The following is a 14,738-nucleotide window of genomic DNA, read 5'->3' as shown; positions in this document are numbered from 1 at the left end:
GTATACGCGCCGTGCACGCCGACGGACGCGCCACTGGTGGCGGCCTTGCGCAGAACACGCGGGAGAGGAGCCTGGCGCGCGCCGTAGATTGTTGTGTCGTTGATCGTGCTTCTCTGTCTTATTAACGTTTTCAGAGCAAGATAGGCAACACCATTCGCACGTGTGGGGTGGCCAAAGCTTCACGGAATGTCGAAGAATTGTTGCAGGGTGGGGGGCTCAAATACCGGTGAAAACGTGCCGGCGATACGGTTCTAATCATTCCCGGCAAAGCCTCATCAGCGGGAGCAACGGTAGCAAAAGTGGATCGTCGCTTCGAAGGGAAATTTCTTGTTCTCATCCTTTTCTTTGTCTCGTCGGTGTTTTCTTCCACTCTATCATAGTTAGACGCGTGAGCAACGAAGTTCGTCTGCAGTGCAGCATGAGGTTTAAAGGCATTTCGCTAAAGTTCGGAATGCTGTTTGCCGCTTATATTGTTTTCCGCTTCTTTATCGCGTTGCGCTAGCTAGACTGCACGAGCGCATTGCGTTGTATGTTAAAGCTACTGAAGTTTGCAAGAACTGAAATTGTTGGTTTCATGTGGCGCGGTAAATCCTCGCACCAGCTGTCGCGCACTTCATGTTTTTAGATCTATTTTATGCGTGGCTTTGCACATGTTTAACTGTTGCTAATTGCTCCATGCATAACTCTTGTCGATTCTTTTGAGCTGCGAAGTTTTCACCCTGCCTTGTTTGGAAAGGGTATAAATCACGCTGTGTCTTATCGGAATGATACCAAGGAAGTGCTTCTTTAACAGCTTTATTCTTTTCACCCGAGGGCATCTTAAATATTGTTTGCGTTTTTGGAAATGTGTTTAGAAAATAGGTAGTTCAGGGCGAGAATTGCTAATAGCTGCTGCATATGGTATTTTTGTTCCATTTCTCGCTGAAATGTTCGCGTCCCGTTTGGGAAGACATCACACCTCGATGCTGCCTGAGCAAACTTAACACGCCGAGTGATTTGTTTGTTTCACAACGTAGTCCATTCATGCATGTGAGTTTTGTACTCAACTGAATTCTTTCTTATACTTACGCTGCAGACGACTGAACCGGGGCTTGCCGCCAGCGCTCATCTACTTTGACTGGCGCTGCTCTGCCTTTAAATATATCACGTGGCACCTCTCTCTAGTAATATAAAAAGTACTGAAAAGTTAGTCAGTCTTTAGCTTTGTACGTTTCCAAGCAGCTCCCTTGGGGAATTTAAAATTCTTTCCAAAAACTGCAGCGGGAACGGCAGTTCATCGACGTATGGAGCAGAATTGCATCGGCGGTACAGCACTAACACGTGCTTTTATTAACCCGTGTGTTTGGTGACTTCGTTGGCTAGTGTACGCGTTTCCATCAATAAATTGGCAATTACTCTTCTTGAGGCGACTTCGACCGCACTTATTCGGCGATGTCACATGTATTCATCGGCAGAAAAATCACAACGGCATATGCAGAGATTGCACCGTGCGGATTTGTTTGATATAAGTATGCACTAACGACGGGTGCTTATTATTGAGGAACAGAAGCAGCATTACGGCAAGGGTAGAATTAAAAAAAAACAATCGAGAAGTCGCATTACTCAACAAAATTGATCGGCTAGTGAACATGAGCTCCACGTCATGCAAATGGAGTTCATGGCGTTTGTCTGCGGGACACACCTTGCACGTATGTGGACCATGTTGTCCCAAACACCGGTAACATCGTGTTCATACCCGTTCGCATAGAGGTCAGCGTCTTCCCTACAGCTGTCACCGCAGAAGAAGCTGCCTGGCACCCGAACAAAGGAGAAATCGCAGCCGCGAACTTCAGCCATCCTTGCTGCAAAGGGTTGTCGTCTGCTACTGCTCCCGCGTGTACTGTTGGAAGCGTCCGCTAGGTGGCTTTCAGTGGCGCCTCTATAGGCGGTGCACAAGGCGTATAGAAGCACTGTTATACTGAGGCTCGCGTCTTGTACAATATTCATTTCTCGCTCACGCGATCATTCACGAGTGGACCTCAATCAGTCCAGGGAAATCATTCGCGCTCGCTTCGACCGTCGGCCACGATGATGGCGGTGATGTCCATCGACCACAATAGGACAACAAAACGACGAATATGTGACAGCAGGACGTCAATTCCGAACACGGCACATGGATCACACGTCGCAGACTAAATACCTTAACGTGGGTGAGGATAAAGGAACATGTTTCCATGATAGACGCCACGAAATTCGGTTGAAGTACCCTCTAACCGAAGGAAGTTGTGAAATGAACGGAGTTGTAGCGCACAAACTGCGACAGTAATTGTGGCGCACCCTTTAACAATAACACCTAATTATTTGCGTAGTTCATGCCTGTGTGTTGTACATAGAAAATAAAAATGAATAGCAAAACGATGCAACTGAGCTCCTTTCATTTTTCTATTGGGCTGTTCGCGCGTGGTTTCATCGGCGCTATTTTGGGGCTGCGTTGATGTTTCATTAGCTTACGCCAAGCCACTTGCGTTCTTTACGTGGCTCAGTGAATATGCAATGTTCTCCTGCTGAAAACGAAGTACCGGGTTCGATTCCCAGCCGCGATGACCGTATTCTGGTTGAGAAGGAATAAATAATAATAATAATAATAATAATAATAAGTCGCAATTTCGCCCGAGAGGTACAGCATTGATAGCGATATCAAAATATTACACTACACGAAGTAAGCCTAGTAGTTTTATTTACCGCATAAATAGTAGCAAGCAATCGCTTACTAACTAGATTAACAAGCGTGGTACGTCTCACGCGCGCTGAGGCAAACAGGAACAGATATCACCGGACGTCCGCGAACACTCGCTGTCACAAAGCTGGCGCGATGAGAGAGCGCAGGGAAGAGGGGAGCGAACGCTTCGTGCTGCCTCTCGCTTCCACGCGCGTCTCCGAAATTTGGTACTACGCGATCTCCAAACACTAGCCGCGCCGGACAACAGAGCACGTGAGGCCACCAGCCACCTCAGCTAGCCCTCGTCTTTGCACTGGCCGCAGATTATCCCCAATGTAGGGCGCGCGGGCCGCGTATGCGCTCAGCCGCCGAGCGGACAGCCTGTACAGAATTATACCGCCAGGCTGCAGTAGGATGCAACTTAAGAAAAACAGCAGTTGGCAACCAAGGCACACGGACCGCGCGGGGTTTTGTTACTCCGCCTGCCAGTCACAGAAGCAAACAACATCGTCGTCATGCTCGCCTTCATGCGACGTTTTCAAGATCGCGTCGTACTTGACTTCTCCGGAGCGTCTGCTGTTCTTGAAGGGTCTTTTCATCGGCGGAAGCGATGAGGTGTGCAGCAGACATGGACAAAGCGTATGGAGTCTGACCATTTCACTCTTCAAAAGTCCGCGGTACAGTTCATTTCACTGCTGACCCCGTTTTACTAGTGACACTCAAAAGCCAACTGAAGTGAAACTTGGCAATAAATGGTTGCAGCGAAGCAAGCGTTTTATTTCAGTTTAACAAAGAATCAGGCTTTTACCGTTCCGCTGGAATAGATTAGTGAAGAGGCACCAAATTACGCGCTTATAATTTTATTTTTCTGGTTACCGCCTTATTTAGGTAACAGGGAAAGTTTGAATTACGAACTATTTGCAGCCTCGGGGAGGAAGTGTCTGGCGGTTATGAGGGCGTGGGCGGGGCTTCACTGCAGACTTGAGTTGTATCCGACTGTAGAAAAGATGCGCCCCCCACCTTTCGTTCGAAATTGATCATATGACCTCGGCGCGCCACCATCCTTCTTGGCTCGCCTTCGCGTACCTTCCCTCGCACCCACAGGATACGGTGCGTGGGACGCGATAAGATCTTATCGCACGTGGATTTTATACAGAACTTCACAACGACGGCAAAAAAAAACCACCCGGAGTACACGGGCGTTTTGCGCGTTTCGCCACCACGAATTAAATTCCTGCCCACTCACGTCGTCGTAAGTGCTGTTGTCGGCGCAGTTTCGTTCCAAGACCTTCTCGGGCGCGCCCTTGCTTCCTCGAAGCGAGGCCTGCGCCGCGCAGAGACGGGACCTCCGCAGCGGGTTGGCGTTGCATACGGTGACGGCCGGGAAGGCCACGGCGAGGCCCTGCTCGGAGCTGTAGCTCGTGGCCACGGGGAAGCCGGCGTACTCGCTGAACACCATCAGGCACTCGTGGGCGCACTGACCCACCAGCAGGGTGACGACCACCAGCCAGCACAGCTTGCGCAGCAGGCCGCCTCGCCTACCGCACAGCACGTCACAGCCGGGGCCTCCGGATTCGGCCACCAGGTCGCGAAACCTAGGACGAAGGGCGCAACGCGAGAGGGACAGGCGGTCTATATACCAGGCGAACGCTCAGGCTTATCAGTGGATTCACTGCAAAATATATTTGCGCCCTTTGGAGTGATCAACAGTGCAGTGATGTGGGTAAATAAATAAATAAATAAATATTCGGCAGAGACACCCAAGACTGCTTACGTGTGGGAATGCGAAGGCATTATAGTCCCTTTGGTGAAATGTTTCTTTCCACCCGCCCTTTGTTCGTGCAAGCTCTCGCCTGCGTTCTAACTGCGCCTCGATAAGGGCGAATCAAAACGCGCTTTCTTGCCCGGGAGGAGTTCATAACCGGAAGGACCGCTCAGCGACGTTCAATCGGACATTACTGCTTTTATTTTATACACCCATTTTATACACTCATGACGTGGCGCCACCTCCTCCCCATTGGCTCCATGCGCTGTCACGTGCCCAATGTCGCACGAACTAGGCCGCAGCTTTAGTCAGCCTGATGGCTGCGGCGTGACTTCTGCAATGACGCACGCACTATAGGCTCACCGTTGGTCGACCACAATTGGAACCGCCGTGGCGTCGGGGAAGCCTGCTCTCGTAACCCGGAGGTCCGGGTTCGATTGCCACCCAGATCGAAATTTACCAAATTTTCTTTTCAAAGCCATTAATTTACTTTGTTGGCAGGAACCTCCCTGAGAAATTTGATGTCAATCCGAGCATCTATTGGCCTGTTTTTACTGTTTGCACCGTCGGCCATTTTTGGTACCATAATTCGCTCATACCGCCGACTACGACCGATTTTCGCGTAATATACAGTGCTAACTATGCAGGGTTTCAACTAACTTGGGTCAAGTATTAAAAAAAAAAGAAACATAGGTGCTACGCATATCGAATTGCCGCACTATTGTTCTGAGCAATATGTAGCACTTCATGGTATTTCTTTTTTTGATAGGCCAAGCTGGATAATTAACAAAGATTGCTTAACTAACTTTAAAATTTTTTTCGCCTGGGGAAGAAGAGCGGCGGGCCTACAGCGAACGAGACCGACGACTTAGAGAAACAGTCGTCGGTCGTTTACACAAGCCAAGTCCCACAGCAGGCGCTAACTGCGAGGCACGAGAAGATGGAAAGCTAACATGTGCCTACGTTTGCTGTCGTACTGTACATGTAAGCGCAGCGTTTATGACCCCCCTCCTCCATCCCCCTTCGTGTTCTCTATGACGCCGAAACAAAATCCAGATAAGTTGTGCCTCCGTCGCACACCTGAAAGGGATTACGCTTACATTGTTTCTCGAAAGCCGTTATCGGGAAATGTCTGCAACGGCCATGAGCATCACGTGAAGGATGCTAAGCGCGTGAGAAACAGACGCCAGTCGTTTGCGCGAGCCAAGTCACACAGCAGGCGATAACTGCGCCGCACGAGAAGATGGAAAGCTAACAAGCGCCGGGCACAAGTTTCCCGTGTTTTTACAGACCACCGCACGCATCTCTGGAAAAGGGGGCCGCTTCGACTCGCGCACGCTGAGGTTTTCCCAAGCTCCCCTTTCTGCGCGCCTAAACATTCAGAGCTGTCGACCACGCCTTGTCAGAAGGGCGTCGGTGTCACTGTGCTCTAGCGATATGGGAAAAAAGAAACTGCAGAATGGCTCGACGAGGGGCAGCTATAAGTATACAAACAAGAAGGACTAGAGCTTTTGTTCGCGCCGGCTATAAATGTTTTATGAAAGATTTCAAAACTAGCCGTGCAGGAGACCGCAGTCAACCGGCAGCTTAAATTCGGGAGCAGATTTCTGTATTTGTGCTTTTTAGTTTGCATAATTAATTCGGTCGATCCAAACTGCCTGGGTACGCCTCCAAAAGGCGGCTCGTTCGCCCACGCCCACGTCGACACGTCTAAGTAAACCGACATTCTTTTTTTCTGCTTATTTCAATCGTTCAAAGTTCGAGACTGTGAGGCAAATACCCAAAGTTGTAAACTTGGAGGAATGCGCGCATTACAGGCACTGCTTTTGCAACTATCGACATCACGTCGTGAAGCCGACAAATAAAATTAATATGAAAGACTGGAAATGCACGTCGGGCGAACATATTGAGGCTACAGAGCATGAAAACTTGAGAGGATTTCACCCTCCCGGTGAAGGCATGTTCAACGCTTGAATTAAGACTCCAGGAGCACAGTATATATGTGTTTGTAGGGTAGTCAAGTTCTGCTCATTCCGACGATTAGCGATACTTAAACGCCTAACGGCTCTTCGTATAAAACTTCGACTAAAAGGATTTCCGATAGCAAACGCAAGTTAATGTCTTACACAGAGTGCCGTTGACTTTCGTGCTTTTTCATAGATTGCAGCGGCAAAAGCACGTTGAGAAACTCGCGCTAGCAATGCGCAAATACTGCGGCATGCGTCGGTGAATCATCTGTATTTGCTGCTGTGCGGTAATGCGGCGTCACCTCGGATGTACTCGGCGAAAGACTCCTACAACCTCTAAGATCTTGGTGCACACATTAGTGTATTTGTTGGCCTTTCTTTCCATGATTACATTCAATATACTTCTGAAAAGATGACACGAACCAGTAAAAAAATACGTATACAATTCTCTCTCTCAAGAAAGACGTTTGCGTGATCGCGAATTTTGGAGGCACATATGACACACAAGAGGCTTCAGATACGAGGCTTAATGAGGCAGTGCAATCACTATAACGTGCCGTTGCAAGTAAGATACGTGGCCACCTGAAGGCATTGCTCACTTTTGCTCTGTCCGGGCAACGAGTTCCCGTATTGCCACGGGAAGAACAAGCAGTAAAAGGGAGACGAAGAACAACAACCTATGTACCGGCTTGCGTGCCGGCTTCCTTGTCGAGTTTTAGTGGAAGTTTGCGGCGTCGTATATCAGTTTTAGCCTGTCTGTAAACACTTTGAACACCGGACAAACACGCGCGCTGCAGCGGTGGTACCACCTTGGGACGCTGACATAACCTAGAGCACGTGTTAAGATCATCTGTTCTGCCTTTGCTGATGCAAAAGCAACACTGATTAGCACATGGTGGACTTTCACTCCCCCTTCTATGATAACAATGTATAACTCAGCATAAAATAGTTTCTAAGTTCCAGTGTTGCCATTTTTTGGCACATGTCGCTACACTGAAACAGACAAGTCGCTAAATTTCCGCTAAATCTTCTATCAGTGTCGCATAAACTGTTGAATTAATTTTAAATAAAGTAAGCATTTTGGAAAACAATAACCTAGGCTAACGGGGCGTAAATCATCGACCGAAGCGTTTCATATTTGTCTAGTGTCCATGCATGTGATATATCAACAGTAAATATAACGTCAGGGTGTATAACGCATTTAATTTACCATTATCTACATAACAACGGATGAGGCGAGCTGAAATTTCGCTTTTACCTTCAGATTGTAAGGTTAGAAATCCGGGACAATTAAAGAAACATGAATAACCTGATTTTATTAGCACGAAAATTAAGGCACTTGGGCTACTTCCCTGCAAATATTATAATTCTCGGCGTTTGCGAAAGGAGAGCATTCTTTAACACGCGCCTGGTTGCATGCCGTTAACGTGGCGATGACAACTGCGTGATCTTTATGGAGCTCAACGGCAGGTCCGGCGCGCACATCTCCTGTTCCAGACCGGCCATGTGAGGTCAAATTACTTTTCTGCCCCTTATTTCACCTGGAAGCTTCATGGTGTATTTATTTGTCCGAAAGGAGTGAGAAACGAGAGCGACACGTTCAGAATCATGGGAACGAGCCGAGCCACTTCGAAATTTAATCTTTACTATAGTCTGATTCTGCGCCTGCAACCTCCCAAATCTCAACATACACTCTGCTGCAATTAGTTCATACTGTTAAACTTACCAACGTTCACCAGTTGAACTTATACAGTGAAGTTGCAGAACACGCAGCGTTAAGCTCCATTAAAATTGTTTCTTATTTCTGAAAAAGATAACATGCGTTTTCGACCGCTCATTCGACAGCTTAATACAAGTTGTTTATTTTTTTAATTATGACATGCGTCCTAGAACGTCATTTCTAAAGTAACTTTTCTAACTTAGGTTCTATGTCATTAAAATGTCGCCAATTGTTCTGTCATGTCGTTAAAGTATGACCGGTCGCTAAACATAAAATTTTGTCGCTAGAAGACAAGAACGTCGCTAGGTCTAGCGACAAGATCGCTAAAATGGCAGCACTGCTTATAACAAGTCGTTAAAGTGTCATAACGTAGCGCTACCAGCGCTGTTGCTGCGTCAATGGCTCTGGTATTCCGGTACGCCGTAAACTGCAGCAGATTTGCGGTCAGACTAATACTCTCGTATAATGCACTCCATAAGTTCGGACCCGCAAATTGCCCGTTATTCGAGTTCTCCCTACGTTGAGGCACGACCGTATGAGTACCTTATGGCGGGTAGAAGTGTGCAAAAGTTTTACCCACCGAGCTGTCGTTTGATTGCAATGCAGAGTATAATATCTTTTTGTTGTTGTTCTTATGATCATTAGCGTTTTAGCGTGTCCGGTATACCGGGACTAGGAGGGCCCACGAAGGTGCCGTGAAGGAACCCATCCTCCTATCAAGAACTGACGCAGCAGCAAAGCTTCGCATACTAGCGCGTGATGCCACACGATTCATGTGGAGCACTCTAGGTTTCTGACATACTCGACTGCACCACCTGGAACCATCCCTCCAACTACGCATTCCATCTGGACTATCCCGAATCGAGACCACTGTTCTCTACAGCCTACAGCCTCTACAGCTAGGAGTGTCTTTCACAAATGCACCTGCTTGCCACATCGGAATGACTGACAGTGCTAACTGTGGTAATTGCGGCAGCAAGGAAACAATCGAACATATCCTCTGTCATTGTCCTCGCTACAGCTCCCAGAGACAGTCGCTCGTGGCGGCGTTGGCACGCCACGATGACCGGCCGTTTTCTGAGCACACAATCTTGGAGTGCCGGCTGAAGCGACCTTCATACCAGAAGGCGGTGAAGGCGCTACTGAGGTTTCTACGGTCAAGCGACCTGCTTGAATGACTGTGACACTCCTGCGTTCCTGTGCGTGCGTGCGTGCGTGCGTGCGTGTGTGTGCGTGTGCGTGTGCGTGTGCGTGTGCGTGTGTGTGTGTGTGTGTGTGTGTGTGTGTGTGTGTGTGTGTGTGTGTGTGTGTGCGTGTGTGTGTGTGTGTGTGTGTTTGTGTGTGTGTGTGTGTGTGTGTGTGTGTGTGTGTGTGTGTGTGTGTGTGTGTGTGTGTGTGTGTGTGTGTGTGTTCATGAGTGATTTCTTAAAAAGATGTTTCTGTCGCTCCTTCCAACTATCCAACAGGCCTCCAACTATCCCCAAACAAATCTGAATTGTTACTTTACAGGCCGGCCAGGCAAGCTGTTAGGAGTCTCACCCCCCTAAACCAACTTCCCATATCCCTCTTTGCAAGAAACGGGCAGCCCATTCCTCAAGTCGAATCTATCCGAATCCTAGGATTACTGATTGATGCGCGTGGATGTAATGCCAAAACGCTCACGCGCATCACGGCGAAAACCGAGAGCATGCTGAGACTAGTTGCTAGAGTATCCGGACGAAAGAAGGGACCAGGTGAAGACAACCTCCTTAGGATCCACCACGCTTTTCTAATGAGCCACATCAACTATGTAGCCTCGGCCCTAAACTGGACCAAAACCGAAAAGAATAAGCTTAACATTCTCATGTGCAAGAGCATCAAAAAGGTACTCGGGTTGCCAGTAACCACTTGCTCGGACAGGTTAAGCAAACTCGGTATGCACAACGACATTGACGAAGTGATCGAAGCGCAGGTCACCGCTCAGGTAGTCAGGCTCTCGTCAACCAGGGCAGGGAGACGCATCCTAGGCGAGGCCTGCATGGCTCAAAGAATACTCAATGAACGGAAAATCACATTATCCAGGGAGGCACGGGCAACCTTTGTGGTCAGCCCATTCCCTCGGAATATGCACCCGCAATACAATGTAGGGAGGCGAAAAGCCCGAGCACGGGCGATTTTACAGAAGGCCAGCGAGAATCAAGATTCGACTATCTTTGTCGACGCGGCTCAGTACGGCAACTCTAGCACGTTCGCGTTGGCAATCATTGATGGCAAAGGGAAATTACGCTCCTCGGCCTCGCTTAGGTTTGCTTCGAGTGGAGTCGCGGAACAGGTCGCCATAGCCCTGGCCATGACCGACCCCTCGCGCACCAAAGTTTTCACCGACTCACGAGCGGCCATCAAAGCTTTCGAATCGGGTAACCTAGCCCAAGAGGCTGCCTCCATTCTGGAAAAGAGAACAAACCCTGGCACTCACTACATCTCTTGGTTTCCCGCCCATATGGGTGCGGACGTTCATCAGAACATACCTAACCTCAACGTGCTTGCCCATGACCGTGCGCGAGATCTAACGCGCCGCGGCGGCATGGAGGCCTTATGGGGACAGGATGAAGTCCAGCAGAATGATCCGCTCCTTACTTTTCAAGAGATACATCTCACTATCGGCTTAGCAGAAGGGCCTATCCTCTTCCTCACCCGAAGTTAGGCAGGTCTCAGTCAGTTTCACTTAGAATGCTCCAGACTGGCTCATTCCCCTCGCTGGGCTTTCTCAGCCGCATCTACACAGACGTCGATTCGCGCTGTCCGGATTGTAATGAGATCTATTGTTCCTTAGCGCACATGCTCTGGCAATGCCCCGCGTTACCTAACGGCCCTCTATCCAGCGAAGCCGACTGGGAAGAGGCACTCCGGAGCCCATCGCTCCAGACACAACTAGAGGCAATCCAGAGGGCCCGAGAAAGGGCGGAACATCACGGTATTCCTGCCCCGACTTGGACGCGGCCAGCGGCTTCCGCGGGTCCCCGATAGGGGTCTCCGCTGAAGCTCCTCAGGATCAAATAAAGTTCATTGTCTGTCTGTCTGTCTGTCTGTCTGTCTGTCTGTCTGTCTGTCTGTCTGTCTGTCTGTCTGTCTCTCCTTCCCCCTTCCTCAGTGCAAGGTAGCAAACTGGATACTGCCTTTCTCATGTCTTTCCTCTCTCTCTCTCTCTCTCTCTCTCTCTCTCTCTCTCTCCGGTATTCCGGCAAACACGTGACCATTTCCGTCGCTTGCACTCCATCAGCCGATCTGCCGGTCGGTACCGATCCGCCGGGCGATCGGGCGGATACCAGGCGCGCGATGAGTTAGGACCGGTGGCACCTTCATGCGGCGGCGCCACGAATTTAATGTCATGTGACAGCTGGGCCGGGCTCAGCAGGCGCTACCGCCAGCTACGTTGATTTAATACGTTCCGTCGTTTTCTCTATTTTACGTTGCCTAAGTACCACGGGGACTGCAGCGATGGCGTAAAGGTAGAGCATCCGCCTCGCATGCAAAAAAGGACTGTGGTTCATATCCCGGTGCTGCGCAATTTTCCATCGGATTTTAAAAAAAACACGTGTTGATAAAATTGTATAAACAGGCTTCGAGTGCGGCCTGACCCCGGTAAAAAGAACCGGTAACGCACTCCCACACCAGAGCAGGATTGGCCACTCTGGTGCAGTACTTGGCCACGACCGATTGTTGTATATGAATACAACAATCGAACCCCGGCCCTCAGTCCCCAGCCGCTGCGAAGCAACTTACCACGGCATCGGTCAGGCCTGTGACGCAGCAGAGTGTGCTAAGAATACCTGGCTCCGGACAGGCCGCCATTGGAATCTGAACCTGGCAACGTTTAACGCTAGAACGTTATCTAGTGAGGCAAGTCTAGCAGTGCTATTGGAGGAATTAGCGGGCATAAAATGGGATATAATAGGGCTCAGTGAGGTTAGGAGAACAAATGAAGCATATACAGTGCTAAAAAGCGGTCACGTCCTGTGCTACTGGGGCTTAGCGGAGAGACAACTAGGAGTCGGATTCCTGATTAATAAGGATATAGCTGGTAACATACAGGAACTATATAGCATTAACGAGAGGGTGGCAGGTCTTCTTTTGAAACAAATTGAAGGTCGTACAGGTCTACGCGCCTACATCCAGTCATGATGACCAGCAAGTCGAAAGCTTCTATGAAGACGTGGAATCGGCGATAGGTAAAGTTAAAACAAAATACACTATGCTGATGGGCGACTTCAATGCCAGGGTAGGCAAGAAGCAGGCTGGAGACAAGTCAGTGAGGGAATATGGGATAGGTTCTAGGAATAGCAGGGGAGAGTTGCTAGTAGAGTTCGCAGAACGGAATAATTTGCGGATAATGAATACCTTCTTCCGCAAGCGGGAAAACCGAAAGTGGACGTGGAGGAGCCCGAATGGCGAGACTAGAAATGAAATAGACCTCATACTCTGCGCTAACCCTGGCATCACACAAGACGTGGACGTGCTCGGCAAGGTGCGTTGCAGTCACCATAGGATGATAAGATGTCGAATTAGCCTAGACTTGAGAAGGGAACGAGAGAAACTGGTACATAGGAAGCCGATCAATGAGTTAGAGGTAAGAGAGAAAATAGAGGAATTCCGGATCAAGCTACAGAACAGGTATTCGGCTTTAACTCAGCAAGAGGACTTTAGCGTTGAAGCTATGAACGGCAATCTTATGGGCATCATTAAGGAGTGTGCAACAGAAGTTGGTGGTAACTTCGTTAGACAGGATACCGGTAAGCTATCGCAGGAGACGATAGATCTGATTAAGAAACGCCAATGTATGAAAGCATCTAACCCTACAGCTAGAACAGAACTGGCAGAACTTTCCAAGTTAATCAACAAGTCCAAGATAGCTGACATAAGGAAGCATAATATGGATAGAATTGAGCATGCTCTCAGGAACGGAGGAAGCCTAAAAGCAGTGAAGAAGAAACTAGGAATTGGCAAGAATCAGATGTATGCTTTAAGAGACAAAGCCGGCAATGTCGTTACTAATATGGATAGATAGTTCAAGTGGCTGAGGAGTTCTATACAGATTTATACGGTACCAGTGGCACCCGCGACGATAATGGAAGAGGGAACAGTCTAGAGGAATTTGACATCCCAGAAGTAACGCTGGAAGACGTAAAGAAAGCCTTGGGAGCTATGCAAAGGGGGGCGGCAGCTGGGGAGGATAAGGTAACAGCAGATTTGTTGAAGGATGGTGGGCAGATTGTTCTAGAAAAACTGGCCACCCTGTATACGCAATACCTCATGACCTCAAGCATACCGGAATCTTGGAAGAACGCCAACATAATCTTTATCCATAAGAAAGGGGACGGTATAGACTTGAAAAATTATAGACCGATCAGCTTACTGTCCGTTGCCTACAAAGTATTTACTAAGGTAATCGCAAATAGAATCGGGAACACCTTAGACTTCTGTCAACCAAAGGACCAGGCAGGATTTCGTAAAGGCTACTCAACAATAGACCATATTCACACTATCAGTCAGGTGATAGAGAAATGTGCGGAATATAACCAACCCTTATATATAGCTTTCATTGATTACGAGAAAGCGTTTGATTCAGTCGAAACCTCAGCAGCCAAGCAGGCATTACGGAATCAGGGTGTAGACGAGCCGTATGTAAAAATACTGAAAGATATCTGTAGCGGCTCCACAGCCACCGTAGTCCTCCATAAAGACAGCGACAAAATCCCCAATAAAGAAGGGCTTCAGGCAGGGAGATACAATCTCTCCAATGCTATTCACAGCGTGTTTACAGGTGGTATTCGAAGTCCTGGATTGGAAAGAATTGGGGACAAATGTTAATGGAAAGTACCCTTAGTTACTTGCGATTCGCTGATGATATTGCCTTGCTTAGTAACTCGGGGGACAAATTACAATGCGTGCTCACTGACCTGGACAGGCAAAGCAGAAGGTTGGGTCTAAAAATTAATTTGCAGAAAACTAATGTTTAGCAGTCTCGGAAGAGAACAGCAGTTTACGATAGATAGCGAGGCACTGGAAGTGGTAAGGGAATACATCTACTTCGGGCAGATAGTGACCGCGGATCCCGATCATGAGACTGAAATAATCAGAAGAATAAGAATGGGCTGGGGTGCGTTTGGCAGGCATTCTTAGATCATGAACAGCAGGTTGCCATTATCCCTCAAGAGAAAAGTGTATGACAGTTGCGTCTTACCAGTACTCACCTACGGGGCAGAAACCTGGAGGCTTACGAAAAGGGTTCTACTTAAATTGAGGACGACACAACAAGGTATGGAAAGAAGAATGATGGGTGTAACGTTATGGGGATAACAAGAGAGCAGATTGGGTGAGGGAACAAACGCGAGTTAATGACATCTTAGTTCAAATCAAGAAAAAGAAATGGGCATGGGCAGGGCATGTAATGACGAGGGAAGATAATCGATGGTTATTAATGGTTACGGACTGGATTCCAAGAGAAAGGAAGTGTAGCAGAGGGCAGCAGAAAGTTAGGTGGGCGGATGAGATTAAGAAGTTTGCAGGGACAACATAGCCACAATTAGCACATGACCGGGGTAGTTGGAG

At 48.5% G+C, this 14,738-nt stretch overlaps 1 protein-coding gene across 1 annotated transcript in view; it reads right to left on the bottom strand.

Moving 5' to 3' along the window:
- Positions 1-10,481, bottom strand: part of LOC126536583 (acid-sensing ion channel 2-like) — a 39,734-nt gene extending 29,253 nt beyond the window's left edge. Inside the window, exons 1-2 of the mRNA XM_072287634.1 lie at positions 10,415-10,481; positions 3,945-4,330 (exon numbers count right to left, since the gene is read on the bottom strand). Of these exons, the coding sequence (XP_072143735.1) occupies positions 3,945-4,330; positions 10,415-10,481 (453 nt within the window). The remainder of the gene's footprint in view (positions 1-3,944; positions 4,331-10,414) is intronic.
- Between the last annotated feature and the right edge of the window lie 4,257 nt (positions 10,482-14,738).

The sequence above is a fragment of the Dermacentor andersoni genome, chromosome 4 (assembly GCF_023375885.2).
Source record: "Dermacentor andersoni chromosome 4, qqDerAnde1_hic_scaffold, whole genome shotgun sequence".
Lineage (NCBI taxonomy): Eukaryota > Metazoa > Arthropoda > Arachnida > Ixodida > Ixodidae > Dermacentor > Dermacentor andersoni.
Note: the sequence above shows the minus strand (reverse complement) of the source record. Positions and strands in the feature narration are given on the sequence as shown.